General features: G+C 34.8%; 2 protein-coding genes, 1 long non-coding RNA gene and 1 other non-coding gene across 4 annotated transcripts; 1 reads left to right on the top strand and 3 right to left on the bottom strand.

Annotated features, from left to right (window-relative positions):
• Positions 1-292: 292 nt before the first annotated feature.
• On the bottom strand, positions 293-4,312 carry LOC123922343 (uncharacterized protein At1g76660). Its single transcript, XM_045975070.1, has 3 exons — positions 3,956-4,312; positions 2,356-3,541; positions 293-1,015 (listed from the first exon to the last, which is right to left on the bottom strand). The coding sequence occupies exons 1-3, from the start codon at positions 3,992-3,994 to the stop codon at positions 807-809; spliced, it is 1,434 nt and encodes a 477-aa protein (XP_045831026.1). The 5' UTR covers positions 3,995-4,312; the 3' UTR covers positions 293-806.
• A 4,262-nt stretch (positions 4,313-8,574) lies between these two features.
• LOC123902638 lies at positions 8,575-12,565 on the bottom strand. The gene is made up of 5 exons (XR_006807689.1): positions 12,425-12,565; positions 11,953-12,120; positions 10,144-10,247; positions 9,869-9,941; positions 8,575-8,988 (listed from the first exon to the last, which is right to left on the bottom strand). It is a non-coding gene; the product is annotated as an uncharacterized LOC123902638 (long non-coding RNA).
• Positions 12,566-17,077: 4,512 nt separating this feature from the next.
• LOC123894544 lies at positions 17,078-19,708 on the top strand. The gene is made up of 2 exons (XM_045944566.1): positions 17,078-18,575; positions 18,702-19,708. Exons 1-2 carry the CDS (start codon positions 17,078-17,080, stop codon positions 19,706-19,708), a joined length of 2,505 nt encoding a protein of 834 aa, XP_045800522.1.
• Positions 17,579-17,685, bottom strand: LOC123903364. The gene has a single exon (XR_006807941.1). It is a non-coding gene; the product is annotated as a small nucleolar RNA R71 (small nucleolar RNA).
• Positions 19,709-24,668: the final 4,960 nt, after the last annotated feature.

Raw genomic sequence — 24,668 nt, 5'->3', positions numbered from 1 at the left:
CATTGCATATAATGAAATGAATCCAACAAAACTCAATGCCCTGTAATTGCATTTTATTACTAGAACTAGAATGGACACCTATAAATAACCAGAGCTTGGAGAAGAGGGCTGACGCTCCCGCTACAAACACATACATGGTTAAGTGATTCTAGTGAATGCTAAAAAGCCATAGAATGAGTAATAATAATTAATATACAGATAGGACTTGATGAATAATTTTATAGTTATGAAATAGAATGGTAAAGTGATTCCACCCAGATTGGAAGGGGAAGAAAATTGGGGCAATGGAATATGATAAAATGGATGATGACATTGGTTTCCATTCCATTCCATAAATTTTTAATATCCAATGAAGCATCATTAAAATATCTCATATCACCAATCCAAACATACCCAATACACACAACACAAGTTGTATATAGTAAGTTGTTGAAATAAGTTAACGGTATCAATGGACTGTAAAGAGTAGCGGTTGCATAAGAACAGAACAAAAGCAGGAGATTCACTAGCCCTTGCTAAAGCCAAACTTCATCAACTCAAAAAAGTCAAAACATTAACTTCAACCCTGCTTGAAGAAACTAGGGACACTACATTCATGGATCAATAAGATCTGGTCAAACACGAGGGACAGGGTCGGTTATATCTAGGTTAGATCATTCCATCTATTAAACAACTCCAAGTAAAGAGTTTCCTTCCTTTCTTTCTTTCCTTCTTTTGTTGGTTTTTTTAATATAAAAGGAAACTGCAAATTAATACACATATAACAGACAATCGTGTTCAGCACTGATTAACTAAGTCATGCCAAATCATATTCCCTTTCTTTCTCGTAAGCTTCTGCCCATCTGATATTTCCTATAGTCAACCTCTGCATCGGAGCATGATAACCCCATCTGATATTTCCTACAGATTCTGGATGACCCAATTTTAGAGAATATATCTTCATCATCCACGAGAGTATGATTATCAGGTGTACTTAATCCAGAGCTGTTGCTACAATGTCCAGATGATTTATGATCTGCCATGTGCAAGAAAGAAACATATTTGCTTACAGGTAAATGTAAATAGTGTAGTATGAAAATGTTGGAGTAAAGTAGTAAAGATAGGGCATCCTGGTCAGCTTAAAACACAAATGCATACAATTACTCTAACCATTCTATGATAGGTGAGCACTCCGGTACCCTGGAGTTTAGTTGGGTACCAGTACCCCATAGGAAAAATTATTTTATATTAATTTATATTAAAATAAACTCAAATTTTGAATGAATTTTGCATATGGGGTACTGGTACCCAACCATACTGGGGTGTTGGTTTCATGGATTATAAATTTATTCCCGAGAATGTGACTTTGGGAATCTTTGATTCCTATGTTTGTTTCAAGTTTTAAAAAATTATGGTTAGGAACTTTTTATTCCTTGGAATATAAATTAAACATGACATTCCCACTTTTTATTCCTTGGAATATAAATTACACATGACATTCCAACTTTCTATTCCCATGTTAAAGGGTGGGAATCTTACATTCTCATGGGAATAAGAGGTAACCATCCATAACTTCCCACTCTGCCATTATTTTTAACTCATTTATTTTTTATATTAATATTTTAAAATGTTAATTGAATTTATTTTAAAAATGTTCCAAGGAACTTTATTTATTTACCAAACACATTGATAGGAATAATATTCCCAGTTATAATATTCCTATAATTTTAATCCCCGAAACAAACGCCCAAATAATTTACCTCTGATAATCTAGATCTAATACTTTTACGGTTTACCACCTGAATATCCAAACATGACCATATGCCTTTAAATCTGAGTCCCTCCTTTCCAAAATAGTATGCGTCATTTAAGAACAAAATTTCCCACATAAATTAAGAAAAACAATAAATAAATAAATGAATGAATGAATACATGTATCATTTTAAAATGTCCTCATTAACTACTGATTATTAAAGGTTGACATAAATGCATAGTGAGGTAATGATTTGAAACTGATGTACACAATTTAATTTGGGGATAAAATTGGAATAGATTAATTAAATTTACATTGAAAAGATATAACGACGCTTATTTTAGAAAAACAAATATATCTTTACCAAAACGACACTTATTTCGAAACAGTAGTATAGAGAAAAAAATTGTCAAAAACTTCTTCATCCATTAAAAGTAAGTACAACATACCAAGGCTCTAGTTATCGAGATTTAATAATATTGCAAACAAACAGTAATTAATTTAAAGGTGCTCTTCTCTATGGTGATTTTGTTTATTTTTAAACACAGTGATCTTTTTGTATTTCCAAGATTTCTAAAGATGTAATAAAACAAATCAAATTCAAACAAGTTTTTACAGCATACCTTCATATCCATCACATATAGGGACTTGATTCTTTGCTTGCTTGCCAACTGGACCCGGATCTAATCGAAGGCATTTTAGATTCTGCAAACCCACCTGTGTCTCCTGAGCTTTGAATCCTTTCATCAATGAAGGCTCTATGTTTTCTTCCATCATTGATTTGCCAGCAGTCAAAGGCATCATGGTAAAGGAATCATCCATTACATCAGAAATTTCCACATATTGACTAGTGGTTATAATCTCATCTGCACTGAAACCAAAGGATGCTCGGTAAGCTTCTGTTTCTTCCACATCTTGCTTAGGACTTCTAGAAGATCTACTCTGATGTCCATTTCCACCTGTAGATTGAGCATCTGAATCTTTTGAAACACTTAATCTCCCACCATTGTGAGGGAATGGAGGGTTTTGGTCTAAATAGAACTGTGCATAGGTAGCAGGGCAAAAGAAATTTGTATCTTGGAGGGATGCCCCAGTTACATCATTTGTGTCATGCCCAGAAACCCTCCCAGACCCAGTCCTCTGGTATTTTCCATTTTCGGGATACAGTGATGAATCCCACTGTGGGCGAAACTCGCGTTCAGGGAAAGAGGTTGATAGACAGTCACCATTGTTCCTTGATATTGGAGATATAAGGCTACTAGCAGGACTTCCAGGGTAGAGTGAATATGTAGTTTGAAGATCATTTGCAGTGATGTAATTACTCTTGCCATTGTTTTTGAGATTTGCTGAAGATGTTAGAAAATGAGCAAAAGGTACATCTGGGGAAGAGGGAGTTGTTACGTGAGCCAACTCTGGGGGGGGAGTGAGAGGAGCAGTAGATGGTTCCGTAGTGAAATTTGAGAAGACTGGAGGAGACACGAGTTGTGTTTCGTGAGCATATGGACCAGTTGCAAACATTGTATTTGAAGGACCGCCAGGTGAGTTTGCAGATAATGACAAGAAACAACTGGGAGATTGAGCCGTGGAAGGAATGGCAGAATGTGTGAAGGATGCTGGTGAAGAGGGTGGAGCTAAGAGAGAAGGAGCTAGACCTGTGGCTTGATTGGTCAAGCCAGTCACTTGGGGTCCATTTGGCTGACTGGCTGAACCATTATTATCAGGAATCCGGGATGCAGGTACAATGCGCTTCCCACCTTTCTGTGAACCAAAACAAGAAAATGCACCCAAACATCCTCCCCATCTCTTTCTCTGTCAATGCAAGTCAAGAAATATATAGACTTAATATAATATATATGAAAAGATTGGAAAACTACAAACTTTTAACTTCCCAAATAGAATGATAATTTGAAAGCAATTAGATCTAATACAGTCCTCTAGTGTAGTCAAAAAAACAAAACAAATACAATCCTATTGTTTCACCAATAATAATATTATGCAAAACATGAGCCCTATTTAATTTCCATACAACATCGGGGATGTGAGATCTGAGGTGAAAACAAGCAAAATTGGTGGTAGGTTATGTACTAAGTACTAGCTAGGGACCTCAGATCTAACTCAATCAAACCTTTCTGTCACTCGCATACGTACATACATAATTTAGAAATTAAATGAAAAATAAAAAATATGGATGCGTGAGATCGAGAGAGAGAGATAGATAGATACCCTTTCATGCTGAGGAAATCGATTTTGCTCGGACCCCATGGCGGGCTGTTGTTTGTTTGTTACACTCACTCACTCACTCAGCTACTGGTCTGTAACAGCTAAAGCTAGTTGGACTTAAGAAGTGTAAGATCGTTCGTTCTTTCTTTCTCGCATTTCTTCTTCATAAGCTCACACTTCATGTGTTGGTTGTGATGTGAACAGAGGAGGAGGAGGAAGGTAGTATATCAATTAATAATTAACTAGTTTAATTCATTAATTAATCCTAACCATCAATTAGAGAGAGACAAAGAAAGACAAAAGCGAAAAAGATTGAAGTGTGACCAACATAGATAGAGAAAAAGTGACACATACTGGGACAGGGGCTATACTTTTAGGTACATATATTAATACTTTTACGAAATTTATTAATTAATTAAAATAATTAAAGTTATATTTAAGATGATAATTTAAATTTATCAATGTAATATATTATTAAAAAAATTGTATATGCTGATATTTTATTATTATCAAGAAAAAAAAACATTTTAAATTTATTTTATATTTAATTAATGCATATTTTTCAATTTTAAAGCAAACATAACAATTAACTCAGCTCGTTTGGATTGACTTATTTTTTAGCTTATACGAAATAATTTATGCAAATAAATAAGCTTTTGTGTATTATTATAAGTTTTTTAAGGTAGTTTATGAGAAAATAACTTATAAAGATACAATTTTTATTGTGAAATATTATAAATTAACATAAAATTTTATTTATTTGCATATGTTATTTTCAAAACCTAAAAAATAAGCAAATTCCAAACAGGCTCAAAGTGATTTTTTTATTTATTTTAGAGTTAGATCATGGTCTTAACTTTCATCTTTATAAAAACTATTAAAAATAAAATAAAAATTGGTGTAAGGCGTAACGTAAAAAGAAATGATTAAAATATAGGATAAAATTATACTGAAGATTAAATGATTAGTGAAATTATTAAAACTAGGATAAACTTGATAGTAAGTTATTAAAATATAGGGACTTAATTGAAAGTAAACGACTAAATATAGAGACTAACTTAACAAATTGACAAAGTCAAATACCTATTTAAGATATTTACAAAGTTAGGGACCTATTTGAAAATGAATATGTTTAAAAATGTCTTACAAAGTTAGAGACCAAATTGACAATTTACTTGAATTTTCATATACGTCAAGAACTAAATTACTCGCAAGTAATAACACTATTCGATCATGCCCAAGACATGTAATTAAAAACAGAAATGATATAGGGACACAAATTTTCCAACAAATATACAACACAGAGGGGTATATTGGTCAATTTGCTCATCAAAAAACCTTCCACACGTGTGACCTTCTTTTCAGATTTTATATTTTAATTTTTTTTTTCTTGTCTCTCACACCACCAAAAGTCCAAAACACAACTGAAATTCCTTCTCAGTGGGGGGAAAATCTCAAACCCCAAAACAAGACCAAATCCCTAATCGTATATCGCACAATCCCCTTCGCCGTTCAATCACTCCTCCACAGTTCAATCTCCTCCACCGCCGTTCATTCTCCTTCACCGTTTAATCTCGAACCACAATCCGTCAAACCCTCCGCAATCGAAGAACTACAACCCCTCTGCCGTTCTCTGCATTTCCAAGGTATGGAGTAACTTCATCTCTCTACCGTTCCAATGTATTGATTGATTGCATGTTGTTTCTCTTTAGCTTGCTTTTATACTGCGTTTTCTAACTAATGGGTTAAACAAGAGATGAACTTGATGACAACACAATAATTTTTTAGTTAACTTTTTTGAAGTTCAATTTGCAATTTGTGGAATATAGTGAGGCTTAATTGAGAAATTAGGGTTAATTCCTTTTATTTGTCTTTTATATAAGGGAATAAATACACTTGTGGATACATAATAGAGGAATTCAAAATATAAATAATAGGGAAAATTACACTCACCTCCCCTGAGGTCTATTAAAGTTGGGACTGCATCAGTTCTGTTTTGAGGTTTGTTGTAGTGGTCGTTTTGGTGTTTTTCTGGCTGTTGTACTGGTTGTTGCCTTCCTGTTTTTCTGTGGCTTGGTACTGTGTTTAGATTGGGGGGTTGTGTTTTTGTATTACTGAGCTTTATGGTGTTTGTGTTTTTTGTTGGTGTGCACCAGTTTGTTGCAGCTGTGTGAGTGTGTTTTTTTCTTCTATTTGCTTGTATGTCCTATTGGTTTAGGACTTAGGCAGTTAAAGGTAGTGTTTGATTTCATTTTGCCTTTTGGTTTTGGCAATGTTGTTGGTGCCTTGGCTGCTGTGTATTCTTTTTTGCTTTATTCAGATAGGTATTGTAGTACGAACGAGTGTTCTAATAATATTGTCTTGTTTCAAAAAGAAATAACACTGCAATATTTGTGATAAATTGAATCTCATGGAAAATCAACAGAGATTAAATATGAGATCGAATTATATTTGGTCCGTAGTGAGTTAACGGTAAACTAACGGTGTTAGTAAAAAAGGGAGGTAGTTGTCTATTTGATAAGACCTTAAGGGAGGTTAGTGTAAGTTTTAAAATAAGAGTGGATGTCAGTGCCCTTTTAATAGACTTCAGGGGAGGTGCGTGTAATTTTTCCTAAATAATATAAATAACTAAAAAAATACAAATATTGATGAAGAATACTGATAATGCGCACAGTTTTTTTATGCGTAAATAGAACATTTTTAACATGCCGTATTGCGCCCTTTGTATTGCCATAATGTTGTTCTCCATTCTGATGCGAAGCAATGCTTTCTCCGTATTATCAAAATGGGGTGGATTATGTTGCCACAACTGAATAGCTCTCAATTCTGGAATTGGTGCCTCCAACTCATTTAGATCCAACTGAAGATCAATTGACCCTTGTGATCAAAATCGCCATTCCTTTCTAATTGCTTTCGTTGCTGCAATTCTATTTTGTTGGTTCTCATAGCACCAATCTAAGAACTTTAGGTTTAGGATAGCAGATCATTGAAACTGTGCCTTTTTTCAGGTCAATATTGATCTCATGCATATAACATGGTGGAAAATCATTTTACATTCCACAAGGGGTCTTTAGTTTAGCTACATAATAACAATGATTTCTAAAAATAACATGTACTTTTCCTTTGAAAATTGCAGGAGAAGCTGTGTAACTTGTAAGCAGCAATGTAGTGCAGATTGAGGCATGTGAGAAACCAAGTCGTTTCTTCTCTGGTGCATCCATTGTCTCTCCAATCTCTCTCGATTCACAACTCATCCATTCCCTTTATTGTATCCGTGTTATGTGTAGATAACTGAGGAGTTGGGGAACATATTTTGTATTTGTATCATATTGTGTGTGGGATGTAATGATGCTCACATATTTCAATTTAGAGCTAAATTGTAATTTTAAACTTTGGTGACAATGAATGCAGTGCATTAGAGGAAACTTCCCTAAGAAAGTTTAGAAGCACTCAAACATGGGAGAGTAATCCAGGTTAGAGAATTTAAATGTCCAAATGTGTTGTACTTGAGGAGACAAAAAAAGCTTACCATACATAATGAAAAAGACTGAATAATTTCCCAAAAAAAGCTTATCTACACACAACTCCCCACATCTAGATTGTGAATAATTTCAAGGAATATCACTATTTGTTCAAGAGCGGAATTGTACACGAGACACATTTCTGATTGTTTATAGATGATAAAGTTAAAATAAAGTTAAAGGTGATTTTTTTTTTCAAATTTGGAAGATTTTAATCCGGTTAACCAAAGTTGTAGCCCAACTCCCCCGTTATCTACGCACAACTCCCCACATCTAGATTGTGAATAATTTCAAGAAATATCATTATTTGTTCAAGAGTGGAATTGTACACGAGACTGGAATATCACTATTTGTTCAGATAACTGAAAAATGGGCCAAAAAAAGTGAATGATTTTCTCACCTTTGGAAGATTTTAAGATGATTACCCAAATTTGTACACCGACTCCCCAATTATCTGCACATAACTCCCCTCATCTAGATTGTGAATAATTTTAAGGAATATCACTATTTGTTCAAGAGTGGAATTGTACACGAGACACATTTCTGATTGTTTATAGATGATAAAGTTAAAATAAAGTTAAAGGTGATTTTTTTTTTCAAATTTGGAAGATTTTAATCCGGTTAACCAAAGTTGTAGCCAAACTCCCCCGTTATCTACACACAACTCCCCACATCTAGATTGTGAATAATTTTAAGGAATATCACTATTTGTTCAAGAGTGAAATTGTACACGGGACACACTTCTTATTGTTTATAGATGATAAAGTTAAAACAAAGTTAAAGGTGAATGATTTTTTCAAATTTCGGGATTTTAAGCTAGTTAACCAAATTTGTACCCCAACTCCCCGGTCATCTACAAATTCTACACATAACCCCCACATCTAGATTGTGAACTATTTGATTAAACACATTTCATTCCGTCCCAATATTGCGACAAATGTTTTAAATTCCGTCCCAATTTGGCGACAGATTCTTTATATTCCGTCCCAATTTCTATTTCATTTTAAAATATTTCTATTTCTTTTTAATTTCTATTTTTTAATAATTTTTGCACAAATTTAATTCCTTGAATAATTTAAAAAATTCATCCCAAACTAGATATTTGTTTGCAAACATCAACTTTTTCCATCATAAACATAAGTATCTCACATTACATAATATCAAAGTCATCAATACATCCAAAATGTTAACGGTTCTAATAACTTTAAGGTGGCTACATATCGTACTTTAAATAATTCTTTAAGTTCTACATTCAAAAATCATTTATATATATACTCATCAACATGTGTACCATCATTTGCATTACTTCCATGAGTAGTATTACCAATAGAAGGATTTCGTTCATTCAAATCTGTTGGATCCATATCTATATTTCCATGTTTAGCTTGCGGCAATTGTTTTATTTTGACAAGCAACTGTTGTTTGTAATCGGCTGCCTTAATAGCGGATAGATGCAGGCCAAAAAATACAACTGATGAAAGGCTCCAAGCATAGCAACAGATCAACCAAACATGCCTGAAAACCACCAGCAAAAAACAAATGCTCAAAACAGAATCACAACTGCATAGAGAAAAAATAGGCAGCATTGCATCTCATAAATCCAAAACCAAGGTCAGGCTAAAAAATGGTACGAAAACAAACCCAGAAGATACACTAGTCATCTAGCTAGACAACTCAAAATCCTTAAAAACAAAACACATTTTTCATACCAAGACACCTATAACAGTACTATACAACTTAAATTGAAGCTCCCCTCTGATTTACACACTTTGATCCTCACACTGAGTACACTATAAATTAGCTTATGGTATCTAACACATTACTACGAGTACTCCAATTCTAATCATAACACACTGGAAAACTGGACATCAACATTAACATATAATTGCATATCAACATCCAAACACTACCAGCACTAATTACACCATACTAGAAAGTCCCTATAACACAACTCAATATTTATCTACTAGTCTTATTATCGTATACATCTCACATTTAACACAACTCAATATTTTTCAGTCAACAACAGTAGAGAAGTTCCTATAAAGTCATTTGATATCCCTTATGGAACATCATTGATATTATTATGCCACAAAAGTAGTAAGTATAGTTAATAATAATAATAAAGTGACCCCTTAAATCTAGGAGTAATAATGGGAAGCACAAAAGAGAAATGAAAGTTCAACATTGGACACATTGCTACATTAAAGAGTGCAATATTCAAATAAAAAAACAAAATGATATAGTCTATGACATAAAGAGTGTCAAGGTTCCACCTATAAACCAGCTGTAGTGTACATTATGAGATGCAAAACCAGCAGTAGTGAAAGTATAAACACTGATGCATGTTAAGAATTGTGAAAATTGGGAGAACAAGAGTTACATGATGTGATACCTTAACCTTAGCTCCACAATATGTGCTCAAACTTGGGATTCATCATTCATGCTAAGTAACCTCAAGAAGCAACCTACAAATGAAAAAAGTGGCTAGAGTTAAATTCTTACAAAATGTGTCAGTCATTACAAATTAAGTTCATTGTACAAAAGTGAGACTACTCCTAAGAATATTGTCTCTAGTGCAAAACCAACCATACAGCACAACCACTAAATTCTCTCAAACAACCTATAGAGACCAGGCTACCTCTAAAACACTAGTAAAAGATATAATACCAAATATCAGGTTGGCTCCATCTTGTGTCCATTTCCATTAAAAGAAGAATTTTGAGCAGATCAAATTGCATCAAAGAAGAGCATTCCTTTGTTCACCTTGTAATCTGCGAAATTGGAAAAGTTTAATCAGATCAAAACATCTGTACACATTGAGCATAGAAACATATCAAGTAAACACCAAAAAAACAATAGCCACACTTCAACACACCAGATAGAACCCCTTAGTCAACAACAACTATATTACACATGGAAATGGGAATATATTCTAATGTGCACATATAGAGATCAATATCACATAACTATATTACATAAGTACTCTTAACTTAGACAAAAATCAAGCGAGAAAACTATCCAAGAAAGTATGGTTGAAGCCTAAGTCAATTCAAAACAAGATATTATCAATTTATAACCAATTCAAAACAAGATATTATCGATTTATCATGACAGGTATGTGGTGCAATCTAAAAGTTGCAGAAAATGATATGTCAGACACTATGGGATTTCCTTTCATTACTCTACATATTGAACTTATGAACAAGCTAATCATTGATCACATCACAAGTAATAAGTACTTCTACTATAGCTTAACCACAAATAATAAGGAACTCTACTATAGTTGAACATGCTCAAATATATTCTCAACTCTTACGACAGGTGGTGCACGCCTAATCTGACCATTTTACTCAAATACATAGAAAGGTTCTTCGACAAATAAAAACGGCGTTCAACTCGCCAAGTGATTACAAGTCTTCTTAATAATATTAATAATAATTATCAGTTATTTTCAATATTACTACAAGCTATCCTAAACTAGAAACTAATTCATACTACACCATGTCTTCAAGTTTAGTTCAATCCTTATTCTTTCTACATTTTTTTTTTATATATTTTCGCCTTATTTATTTTTCCCGAGGTCCCTAACATTTTGAAAACAACTCAATTTCCATTCCCTCTTTTTGTACACCCTTTGCCTTCCACTATCTTTTGAGCAACATGGAAATAGTCGGTTCAATTATCAAATACATCTTTGATCTATCCAAACCATTTTAATGTAGTATAACAAACACTAATCAGTCAAAATCCCAAAATCAAGTTAAAAATTGTTATTTCCATATACAATTTGCAAGATCTAATTTCATGAAAATATATTAAGCTAGTAAGAACAAAACTATCATCTATGAAGCAATTCAGGAACAAATTTTGTGGAAAAAACAAGAGTCACAGAAGCCCCTTAAACTATGATTTATACTTTATACCCTGGATCGTTTAACCCCCAATTTATACTTTAAATTGTTTGACCCTAATTCATTGTTAAAGAATGCTTACGTTAACAATGTGTTTGAGCGTGAGAAAAAGATTGCAACGAGGAGAGCGAGAGAGAGAGAAAGAGAGCAGAACGCGGCAGAAGCGATGATGGTGGCAGGCAGCGGCGGTGACGAGATGGAGCAACAAGGTGAGAGCGTGTGTTTACGTTTTTCAGAAACAAGGAAACAGGGAAGAGAGAGAGATTCACATGTGTGCAGTGTTTTAAAGAAATAAAAAATAAATAGAAATGAATGTATAAAATGGGTGTATAAATGAACAGTTAAAAAAATGTGGTATATTTGTTTTAGAACATGTGTCTGGATAACAGATATTGCAGAAAACGTTTCAGCTTATAATTTCATTACAAGCCACACACATAATCATTTCAAGTATTACACTCAAAAGCCATTATCATTTCAGCTAGCTTATAGCTTAATTTGATCAAACGTAGCCTAAATCAAATCAAGTAAATACTTGTATAGCTTTGAATTCATTTGTAAATACCTAAAATCTCATACAGGCTCCGGACCTCTGTAACGGGCACTGGGACTTCACCTTGGCTTTATAGTGATAACAGGAAATAAGCAGCAGTGCATAGGCAACAACTTTGCATATTCCACCAAATCATGCTTTCATCAACAGGTTCAATTTCTTTTTCAATTGCAACAAAAGCTTCATGTAGACATATGATCAAAACAATACATTGACATTAGGCAACTAAATCAGTTGACTACAATAGCCAAAGTTGGACACATTAAGCCCAATTTCTAGCAAAAAAAAAAAAACCATTTTTCTTCTAAATCCAACAATTCAAGCATTTTATCAAATAGCTTGTGCACAATGATGATGAATGCTCATAGATGGTGAGAATACTAAAATCATTTAACCTGAAATTTAGACCCTAGATCATTTAACCCCCAATTTATAACCTAAATCATTTCACCCTAATCCTAATTCATTTTTAAAGAATGCTTACCTTAAGGATAAACAGAGCTTCAGGTAACAAATTGCAACGAGGAGAGTGAGAAAGAGATCACATTGAAGCGAGGAGAGCGAGAGAGATCGCATACGCAGTGAGTAGAGCGAGAGACAGAACAAGACACAGACAAGAAGGTGGCAGAGTGGAGAGAGACGACTAGCGACGACTGTGGCAGCTTGAAGAGGTTACGCGGCGGAAAAAGCTAAAAGGGAAGAGGTTGTGCTCTCAGCCTCTCACCTGTGTGTGTTGTTGTTTGGTGAAGAAAGAGAAAGGGAAAAAAGTTAAAAGAAAAAATGGAAAAAGAAGAAAAATAAGTCACATGTGTGCCAGTTTGGTATACAAAATAAAAATAAAATAGAAATAGAGGTACAAAGCAATAGTATAGTATTAATGTTGTATTTTTGTTATGGATTTGTGTATACATAGCATTTCTGAATTAAAAAACATTAAGACAATATAATATTACAATATCTCAAGGCATAAAATGCATATAAGACATTAGATAGCGAAGTTGAAGAAGACATTGCTTAAAAAGGAGTTGAATAAGATCTCTCGTCAATGATGAAAATTGCTTTTTTCTCCCTCATTGTTTCCTCCAAGGCCCCCCAAAGTGACCATTTTGACCCTATAAATGCGTTTGGACTCTAGAATCCGAAATTTGTTTGTTATGGTCCATACAATCCGAAATCAGTTTAAACAAGCAATTGGCTGGTTATGCCTGCCTTGTACGTGATGTTTTGCCCAAGAAAACCTGGGTTTGGACTGTACAATCCGAACGTCCTTATTTTTAACGGTTTTGGGGTATGGAAGCCGAAACTTGTTTGATATGGACCATACAATCCGAAACCAGTTTAAACAAGCCATTGGTTGGCTATGTCTGACTTGTACATCGTTGATGATTTGCCCAGGAAAACTTGATTTTGGACTGTACAATCCGAAATGCTTTGATTTTTAAAATTTTGCATCATTTCGGATTCTACCAACCGAAAACGCTCATATTCGGTGTGTAGGATCCGAATAGAGTCTATATAGCATATATTTCAGAAGTTGCACTTTCATAACCACTTGGACACTCAATTGGGAGCTTTGGAGCTAGGGCGATTTTTTTGGCGTATCAGAGACTTGAAAGCAACATTTATTCACTCAAAGAGGGGAGCAATACTCAATCGGAGTCATACAAGAGGTAATACGCACTTTAAACTGTTAATTTTTTCAATTTTCATGGTTTTATGATCGCAGTCGCATTTGGCTCATACAATCCGAACCCATTTCGGATCCCATATGCCAAACTGGACAGCTTTTTAAAATTTTGAATTTATTGTGATAGGTAGGGTTTGTGATGGCCGAACCTCCGTTTAAAATGAAACCGAACATCGATGAACCCGACATTGCACAACCTAATGTAGTTGAACCCGCAAATATTTTGGTTAACACTGCCAATTATTTTTTTAAGTGTGAAAAGTATAAGGTCCGAGAGGAGATGATCGAATGGTGCAAAAAAGAGGCTATAAAAGCTGGATTTACTATGGTGATTGTGAAATCAGATATGGGGCATATCCTTGCAACGGCCTACAACCGTGTTGTAGTTTTATTAACTAAACATGAGATTGGTTATTGTGAAACCTATTTTCCACTGCGCGGTCGTCCACCGTTGGATCCATCTGCACGCATTATGTGTGTTGGTATGGTTCCAAACCATTTTGTGTATGTTAAATTGAAGGTTGGGTGTCCACTGCCTCCAACTTGTAAGGAATGGAAAAATCATAGGGCGCCAGAGGCTGAGACTTGGGAGGATACATTTATGGACCGGATGGTTGAGTTTGACGAACTCATGAAGAATGAAAAAGGTGACATGAAGATGGAAACAAATGAAGATGATCCTGTAGTTGTGAGAGACAAATGAAGATGGAGCCAAATGAAGACGAACTCATTTTGCTTGAATTGTTTTTAAGTTTGAACTTGTAATTTACGTTTTAGAGTTTGAAGTTGTGATTTATTTGATTATGTTTGAAGTTATCGTATGTAATGACAATGGTTATTTTTAACTTTTAATTTAGTGCAAAAGAGCAAATTCCGAACATGCATAATGTTGGCCTGTAAAACTGTAAAAAATTATGCAGAAAACTTGATTTTGGACTGTACACTCCAAACCTGTAATTTTAGTGACCATTTCGATTCGCAGGATCCAAACCTGTGATTTTCGTGACCATTTCGATTCGCAGGATCCAAACCTGTGATTTTCATGACCATTTCGGTTCGCAGAATCCGAACATAATTGGTTTTGGATTGTAGACTCCAAACCAACGTATAAGCACAATTTTCGTCCCCCCCCCCCCCCCCCCCCAAAACGTGTTCCCATCTATAATTGGCTTGTTTCGGATCCCACGAACCACACATAATATATTTCGGATCCTAGGATCCATAGCTTCCTAAACCCCCCAAATTCAAGGTTATTTTGGGATTTTGGGGGGGGGGGGTTTAAGAGGAACTTGGGGGGCGAAAAAAGCAATTTTCGTCAATGATACTTGTTCCGAATTGAGTCAAGACCCAATATATGCGGCCCAGGTGCTCTAAAGTTCAGTCCAAGTCCACTTTGCTCCGGCAGCTTTGTGTAAAAAGTTAAGGGTAATAGACACCATAATTCTCTATCACAAGTTTTCGGGATAAGTAGCATTTCCCATTCTCTATAGCCAATATTCTTCTTGCAACGCTCTTGGGATCGTTAATTCATCTCAACGGCTCTCATTTCACCACTGTGGAGCAACTATTTCCACATGAAAAACTGATACACCTAAAAATATGCTATTTATTTAGTTAATTTACTATTATATTTTATATGTTTTTATTTCGATTCCGAAGTTTTATTATATAAATAGTCACTTATTTCTCGTATTTTAAATAAACAGATAAAAAGTGTACGAGTTGAAGAAATGAGCGAAAACAGACCGAAAAGGAGCAAAAATGGACAAAAAAGGCCACACATGTGCAACCAATTGGGCCACACATGTGCAGCCCACAAAATGCTCGCCAGCCAAGCCACATTGGCGTCCGCCAACCAGGCCAAGATGGCGCCCGCCAGCTTGCACCAAGTGGCCCTCGCCACTTCCTTTTCATCATGGTCATCCATCAGATCAAACGGTCACGCGAGATTCTCACAAAGTCCCACATCGGCCAAACCGTTTTCCCCTCTCCTTGTATTTTAGTATAAATAGGCTAGTTCTCTTCACTCAAAAATATAACACTTGACTTGGAGAATTGAGAACTAGGCTTAGTACCACAAGGTTTTCTTCTCTAAAGTTGAGAGTTTAGTATTATTTTATTCTCCGTTGAGAATTTAATAAGTTTTTTTTATTTCCTGCCGTTACGCTGTTGGAGTCCGTACTCGAGATTCCTTTTGTTATTTCAGGTTCTTATTTTATTTTATGGTCTTATTTATTTCTTGTCTTTATTTTATTGCTTTTATTTTATGCTTTTAATTTTAGTTTTTATTTTTATTATGTCTATTTATTTATTTGCTTATTTTATTATTATGTCTTTATTTTTAGTTATGTCTAGCTAAATTTAGCGTTGCTAGGATGTGTAGTTAGTAGCTAATAGGGGTTCGGTAGTTAATTCGTGCTTAATAGTTTTCAACCACCAGTTTTAAATAAATACGTTTTCAAATAATTCGTCACGAGAGTGAGGATTGTTTTAAAGGCAATAAACCAACATTGACGAGAGTTGAGGTTTAGGGTCGGATAGTTAAAACTGACCGTTAGTTCTAAAGTCCGCGAGAGCTATTTAGGATTAATGAGTTTTATATTGGTTTTCAAAGGTACTTATATAGGTAAGTGAGCGCGTGAGAGCTGAGCATTTATTTTATCTAAGTATAACGCTAGTCAAGATTTGCGAGAGCTGAGATTAGTGTTTTTAAATCAAATATAATTCTTGAAAACTGGCGACTGTTTTATTTTCTTAAGCAGTTTTTAATTAAACGTTGATTATAATTCGTCACGAGAGTGAGAATTAATTAAAGTAAAAATCAATAGAGCGAGAGCGTGAGATTTCTACTAGATAGTAAAAACTGAACATTAAATCTAATTCGCAACGAGAGTTGGGGTTAGAGTTAATTAAATTATATTGTTTTTCAAAGAGTATTTTATTAGCGGGTGTGAGGACGAGAGTTAAGCACCACCTTTATAATTTATAATACTAGTCAACATTTGCGAGAGCTGAGATTGGTATTTTTAAATCAATATAGTTTCGAAAATTTAACAGTTTGTCTAGCGCGAATTAAGCATTGAACCCTCTGAAGCAACTAATAGCACGTCCTAGCAATATTTTATTTACATATTAAAAATCTAAAAAATATTTATTTCTCTTATTTTAATTATTCAATTAATCAAAACCCTTTAAATCATTAGCCTTAGATTTACAAAGTAACATTAGATAACGGTAGGTCGATTATTGGTTCTTTGGGTTCGATATCTTTTTAAAACTACACGACACGACTGTATACTTGCAGTCACGTTGCCCTCCGATCAAGTTTTTGGCGCCGTTGCCGGGGACCAATTTAGTCGATATCGTAACTCCAGTGTTACACCGTAGAGACTAAGGCAATTTTATTTTTATTTTTTATTTTTATTTTACCCTGATTAGTTCGTTTGTTGCATGCCAAGCACTCGCTCTAGAGGCGAAAGATTGGTGCAACTAGTTAGCGAACCCGAACGTCTTTTAAGACGTAGAAATTTAGAAAATCAATTAGAGATTCCTCTTCCCGATTTAGTTATGGCTGAAGCCCAACAAGAACGACCACTAAGGTCCTACGCTATTCCTTCGCAAGAAGAACCGCACAATAGCATCGCTGCCCCCGCTATTGAAGCAAATAACTTTGAGCTTAAACCTTCATTGTTGTCGGCCGTACAACAAAACCAATTCTCCGGAAACCCCACGGACGACCCCAATTTACATTTGTCCATATTCTTGCAATACGCAGATACCGTGAAGGCAAATGGTGTTTGTCCCGAAGCTATAAGACTTCGCTTATTCCCATTCTCGTTAAGAGATAAAGTTAGAGCCTGGCTCCAGTCCCTACCATCCAACTCAGTCGCAACATGGAACGAGTTGAAGAAAGTCTTTTTAGCGAGATATTTTCCGCCTAGCAAAACTGCTATGCTAAGAGCCCAAATCAATGGATTTAGACAAAGAGACAACGAATCTCTTTTCGAAGCATGGGAAAGATACAAAGAAATGATTAGTATATGTCCTCATCATGGGCTCGAAAATTGGCTAATTATCCACACCTTTTACAATGGTCTCTTGTATAATACAAGAATGACAATAGACGCCGCAGCTGGTGGCGCACTTATGGATAAACCATACAACCAAGCCTATCAGCTTATCGAGAGCATGGATCAGAACCATTATCAGTGGGGAAACGAGAGAACAACAGTAGAGAAACCTCAAACGAAAGGTGGAATGTACGAAATCAGCAACATGGACCACATCAACGCCAAGTTAGATGCCTTAACTCAAAAGATAGAGAGTCTAACCAACGCACCCAAAGCCACCGTGGCTGCAACAATACAAAATTGTGAGTTGTGCGGAGCTCAAGGTCATACTATCGCTGAATGTCGACTTCTAACCGAAGCTCCCACCGACCAAGTGAATTACACTCAAGGGAACTCTTACAACCAAAACCAGAGAAATCACCCGTACCTTTCGTACAATAGCAACAACGCTTTATATGCACTTGGCCAAGCACCTACTCCTTCGCCACCAGGATTCCAAAAACCTGCTCAAAATGTTCCTATGAAGTCAAACCTTGAATTGATGATGGAGAACTTCATAGCCGTACAAACTCAAACTAACAAGGAAGTCCTAAATCAAAACATACACACTAGTGAGCAAATTAAGCAATTAACAAGCAGGCTAGATGTCTTGACCACTCACAATAAGATGTTAGAGACACAAATTGCACAAGTGGCTCAACAACAAGCATCTACCTCTGCTCCTGCAGGCATATTTCCTGGCCAGCCTCAGCCAAACCCTAGGGGACATGTGAATGCTGTTATATTACGAAGTGGGACACAATACGATGGACCAGCTGATCCTAGAACTAAAAATCCTGCCATGCAACCCAATTCCGATAAGACAACCGAGAAGGAGAGTAAACCAAAAGAAAAGGAGGATAGTGGAGAGGAAACCAAAGAGAAAGAGAAACCTTACGTTCCTCCCCCACCATATAAACCACCCATCCTGTATCCTCAAAGATTAGTACAATCCAAAAACGTAGGGCAGTTTAAGAAATTTGTAGAGCTTCTACAAAAACTAAACATCACAATACCTTTTACGGAAGCTATCACACAAATGCCCTCGTACGCTAAGTTTCTTAAAGATATCTTAACTAATAAGAAAAAGATCGAGGAAGAAGAAACCGTTATGCTTACTGCCGAGTGTAGCTCGATACTTCAAAATAATATGCCTCCTAAGCTAAAAGACCCAGGAAGTTTTTCCATACCATGTGTCATTGGAAAACATGTCATAGATAGAGCACTATGCGATTTAGGAGCCAGTATAAGCTTAATGCCTATGCCCATATATGAAAAACTTAAGTTAGGAGAATTGAGACCAACTAAAATGTCAATACAATTCGCTGACCGTTCTGTCAAATACCCCCTAGGTATACTAGAAAACGTGCCAGTACGTATAGGTCAATTCTTTATCCCAACTGATTTTATAGTCATGGACATTAGGGAAGATTCCAATACACCCATAATTTTAGGAAGGCCATTCTTAGCAACCGCTGGTGCCATAATAGATGTGAAAAAAGGAAAGCTCACATTTGAAGTAGGTGAAGAAAAAGTTGAATTTATCTTAACACAATTCATGAACGCATCGGCCATTGAAGATAGTTGCTATATGTTAGACGTCGTCAAAGAATGTGGAAAAGAGATGGAGAAAGATAAAACCAAAAATTCTGAAATTCTAAAAACTCTCATCCCTCCGACTCATAAAAATGGTAATGACGACCTAGCTAAATGTTTAAAGAAAAGCTCTTGCTATAGACTCGACATAGCTGAATCAAATGTCGATAACACACCCTTTAAACGAGCACCTCCCGACATACTAAAAGCCCACCCAGAAAGTAATATCTTCCAAAATAAAACATCTCCGTTTGCCTCCAAGAAAAAGAAAAGAAAAAGGAAAACACCTATGAGATGGTTTGACATGTTCAAATGGAGACCTAAGGATGTTGGGCATAATTTTAAGAATGTGAGTTTGGAAGAGGCACCATACTAATTTAAAGGGTTAAGAAGTCGAGCTAACCGACGTTAAACAAAGCGCTGCATGGGAGGCAACCCATGAGTTTTCTTTAATTCTTGTTTAATTTTTCCTTTCTTTTATTTTTGTTTTTTTTTTTATGACTATCTCTGATGATCCTGTGACTAATAAAGCCCCCACGCACATTTCTCAAAATGTTGCCGCTGGTGGGGGCACCAACATCGTTCCACGTGCACACACTACACATCTTTTCTAACACTTTTGCAGGTGGATCCTCCTCATCGAGATAGCGTACCATCAATGGTGTGCTCTATGAAATACACGCTCAAAGTGCTATCCACAAGGAACGCGATTGACTCTTTTATGCGATGCACCAGCTACAAGAGGAGATGTTGGACCGAATGCAGTTCATGCAAACCCAAAAATTCTTCAAACCCAACATAAGATGCAGGGCTGTTGCCATAGGTTTTACGCTCCAATTCCACTCTTGAGTCGCAACAGTGAGGACACTGTTGGATTTAAGTTTAGGGGAGTATTCTACTATCTTTATTTATTTTTAATTTTTAGTTATTTGAATTTTTATTTCCTTTCGCATAATAAAAAAAATTGAATCTATAGTATCTTCTTTGGTTTTCTAAATTTTTCCTTTTCTTGAGCCAAATTAAAATTTTTTCCAAAGACTTAGGATAATAGCTCACTTAGAAAGTATATAGGTTAAGAAAAGAGGAGAGGCTAAGTTAAGGAAATTAGGGAATTTTACAACAAAATCGGTATTTTTCCAACACCCAGAAGTCTCCCTAGTATAGATATCAATTTGAATAACCATTGTGCCAAAATCTCCTGATTTAAATTTGTGGAATCCTTTAGTAGTTTATCTATCCAGTCGGACACCATCTATAAAGTCACACATTAAGTAGGTTTGTCGATGAATATAAGCGAATCATCTAAGCAAATTCTTAAGGTCATACTGTGGTAATACGGTTAAACCTTAAAGAAAAAAAAAAATAAGGTCATACTGTGGTAATACGGTTAAACCTTGGAAAAAAAATATATTTATATGATTGCTAATACAAAAATTTGTATCATCAAGCTAATTGCGAGTTGAAAAAGATGAATAAAGACGCTAACCGATTTTCTTACCATGTGTGTGACATAGATAAATGGTCTTAATGTGACTGTCTAGAATGAAAAAGGATGAAACAAAGGAGAAGATTTAGATTTTAGTACAACGGCATGATCCAAATTCGATATGTATAAGAGGGAGAACTTTGTGTGTCGTTGAAATACCCTTCTTGATTGTATAAAGAACCTAACAAATTAATCTTAGCCGATTTAAATTTCTGACCACGTATGAGTACTTGTGATGTTATTTTTCTCTAAGTCTGTGTGTGTGAGTTGCTTCGCATTTCAAATGTTTTCTATATGCAAGCTAAATTGCTTGAGGACAATCAATGGTTCAAGTTTAGGGGAGTTTGATACACCTAAAAATATGCTATTTATTTAGTTAATTTACTATTATATTTTATATGTTTTTATTTCGATTCCGAAGTTTTATTATATAAATAGTCACTTATTTCTCGTATTTTAAATAAACAGATAAAAAGTGTACGAGTTGAAGAAAGGAGCGAAAACGGACCGAAAAGGAGCAAAAATGGACAAAAAGGCCACACATGTGCAACCAATTGGGCCACACATGTGCAGCCCACAAAATGCTCGCCAGCCAAGCCACATTGGCGTCCGCCAACCAGGCCAAGATGGCGCCCGCCAGCTTGCACCAAGTGGCCCTCGCCACTTCCTTTTCATCATGGCCATCCATCAGATCAAACGGTCACGCGAGATTCTCACAAAGTCCCACATCGGCCAAACCGTTTTCCCCTCTCCTTGTATTTTAGTATAAATAGGCTAGTTCTCTTCACTCAAAAATATAACACTTGACTTGGAGAATTGAGAACTAGGCTTAGTACCACAAGGTTTTCTTCTCTAAAGTTGAGAGTTTAGTATTATTTTATTCTCCGTTGAGAATTTAATAAGTTTTTTTTATTTCCTGCCGTTACGCTGTCGGAGTCCGTACTCGAGATTCCTTTTGTTATTTCAGGTTCTTATTTTATTTTATGGTCTTATTTATTTCTTGTCTTTATTTTATGCTTTTAATTTTAGTTTTTATTTTTATTATGTCTATTTATTTATTTGCTTATTTTATTTTTATGTCTTTATTTTTAGTTATGTCTAGCTAAATTTAGCGTTGCTAGGATGTGTAGTTAGTAGCTAATAGGGGTTCGGTAGTTAATTCGTGCTTAATAGTTTTCAACCACCAGTTTTAAATAAATACGTTTTCAAATAATTCGTCACGAGAGTGAAGATTGTTTTAAAGGCAATAAACCAACATTGACGAGAGTTGAGGTTTAGGGTCGGATAGTTAAAACTGACCGTTAGTTCTAAAGTCCGCGAGAGCTATTTAGGATTAATGAGTTTTATATTGGTTTTCAAAGGTACTTATATAGGTAAGTGAGCGCGTGAGAGCTGAGCATTTATTTTATCTAAGTATAACGCTAGTCAAGATTTGCGAGAGCTGAGATTAGTGTTTTTAAATCAAATATAATTCTTGAAAACTGGCGACTGTTTTATTTTCTTAAGCAGTTTTTAATTAAACGTTGATTATAATTCGTCACGAGAGTGAGAATTAATTAAAGTAAAAATCAATAGAGCGAGAGCGTGAGATTTCTACTATATAGTAAAAACTGAACATTAAATCTAATTCGCAACGAGAGTTGGGGTTAGAGTTAATTAAATTATATTGTTTTTCAAAGAGTATTTTATTAGCGGGTGTGAGGACGAGAGTTAAGCACCACCTTTATAATTTATAATACTAGTCAAGATTTGCGAGAGCTGAGATTGGTATTTTTAAATCAATATAGTTTCCAAAATTTAACAGTTTGTCTAGCGCGAATTAAGCATTGAACCCTCTGAAGCAACTAATAGCACGTCCTAGCAATATTTTATTTACATATTAAAAATCTAAAAAATATTTATTTCTCTTATTTTAATTATTCAATTAATCAAAACCCTTTAAATCATTAGCCTTAGATTTACAAAGTAACATTAGATAACGGTAGGTCGATTATTGGTCCTTTGGGTTCGATATCTTTTTAAAACTACACGACACGACTGTATACTTGCAGTCACGTTGCCCTCCGATCAAAAACTCTCACTTGGGTGTCCCATTCTACCTCCAAAGATCCTTCCAAATGGCATCAACATGTTGGTAAATAAAGATAAACTTTGTTTTATTTATCGTAAAAGCATGGATAAAAAGCTGTATTATTTTATGGAGAATGTTAACTTGTGCCCTTAAGGCACATGTTAATGAAGTAAAAATAGAAATTATTAAATGCTAATTTGTGTATTTTGACTTTTGAAGCATTAAATTTCTTGTATCATTAAATGTTGAATTTCTATTTTAGTATATCTTAACATGTGCCCTAAGGGCTTAACATGTGCCTTTTATTTTTTTTTACCCTCAAGTTTCTAAGCTTGTGATTGGAACGCGAGAAAGAAAGACGAGGAGAGATGGAAGAGAGAAAAAGGAAAGAGAGGCCACACTTCTCCTGTTTGGAAGACAGAAGAAATAGAGAAGGGATACTGATTTCACGTGGGTCCCACACGTTTCTGTTTCTTCGCAAAACTGAAGAGAAAGACGAGAGAAAGCTTCACTCCTCATTTGTTTCCTTTTTTGCCCTTCTGTTCTTCTTAAACAGTGACGATATCTAACAAAATATGGAGATTAAACACTCGTTTTGATGGCTAAAATTCGTTCAAGCTGTGATCGATGACACATGCAAAAGCTAGGAACTGCCTTGCCATGTATCAGCGCCGGATCTGGGAAGTGAAGAGGTGGGTGGGGAAGTAGAATATGGATAATTACTACTTAACTACCGTCAACAAAATACGGGGCTTTAAATTGATGTGAATGTGAAATCAAAAATATATTGATGTGAATGTGGAACTTAATTGATTTCTTAAAAAGTGTTTTTTATTTCTTCTTAAATTGTTATATGTGCTTTAATTTATTTTCTGATGCATTAAAGTTGTTTTTTTTTAAGCATTAACCAGGAATTAAATTAATTTTAATATTGACATCTTGAATTTAAATAATTTAAATTAATTTAAATAATTTAAATTAATCTAACTTTTTTCTGTGAAGATTTAAATTAATCTAATTAATTAAACAGCCAGAAATTTAAATTAATTTTGATGAAATATACTATCTTTTTTTTTTAGCAATGAAATATACTACCGATTAAGGGTATTTTGGTACTTTTGGAATAATCAACAATTTTATCTTCTCTATTTCTTCTCTCATCCAATCAATATCTCAAATCTACTTTTTTCTCACTTCTTTCTCCCTTCTCTCCTATGTTGCCCAGGTGCGGGTACGGTACCGGTACCGGTACGGGGTACGTCATATTTAGAAAAACTAAGGTACGGGTACGTCCCTATAATTTTTTTTTTAAAATATAATTATATATATCAAATAATATAGTTATATTGTTAAAACAAATAATTAAACATAAAAAAATCACACCACACTATAAATGTAATTTAAATTGTTCGAAACATCAAAATATGAAATTAAAAATCAATTAGCTCAAAAAAAGTCAATAATTTCCCTCTTCATCATCACTAAAAAGAGTGACCTCTAGTTAGGTTCACCGCGAGAAAGACTAGCGATTTCAAGAATATCAACTATATATTAAATAAATCTCATTTATCTCTACGAATATCTCACATTTTTGTTGCACTTTCATTATAAGTATTAATATTTCTCTTTCTTGAGAGAAGACGAAGATTGGTATGAATAAAAACTAGATCTTCATCTCTCTTTGAATTTAGTCTATTCTTTTTCAATGAATGAGTGATTAATTCCGGCGGCTACTTTGTTATTGTTTTTTTAGCAATAGTTGCTACTTTATATTATAAA

This window comes from Trifolium pratense, linkage group LG1 (assembly GCF_020283565.1).
Source record: "Trifolium pratense cultivar HEN17-A07 linkage group LG1, ARS_RC_1.1, whole genome shotgun sequence".
In the NCBI taxonomy this organism is placed as follows: domain Eukaryota; kingdom Viridiplantae; phylum Streptophyta; class Magnoliopsida; order Fabales; family Fabaceae; genus Trifolium; species Trifolium pratense.
The sequence above is the reverse complement of the archived record's forward strand: the minus strand, read 5'-3'. Positions and strand labels throughout refer to the sequence as shown.

Bases quoted from the DNA above. Each gene is read 5' to 3' on its own strand.
- LOC123922343 (XM_045975070.1), bottom strand. From the start codon at position 3,994: ATGGGGTCCGAGCAAAATCGATTTCCTCAGCATGAAAGG. The intron at 3,542-3,955 runs GTATCTATCTAT...TTGCATTGACAG, and splicing joins GATTTCCTCAGCATGAAAGG to AGAAAGAGATGGGGAGGATG. The intron at 1,016-2,355 runs GTATGCTGTAAA...TGCACATGGCAG, and splicing joins TATATGTGATGGATATGAAG to ATCATAAATCATCTGGACAT.
- LOC123894544 (XM_045944566.1), top strand. From the start codon at position 17,078: ATGCCAAGCACTCGCTCTAGAGGCGAAAGATTGGTGCAACTAGTTAGC. The intron at 18,576-18,701 runs GTAAACCAAAAG...CCAAAAACGTAG, and splicing joins TAAGACAACCGAGAAGGAGA to GGCAGTTTAAGAAATTTGTA.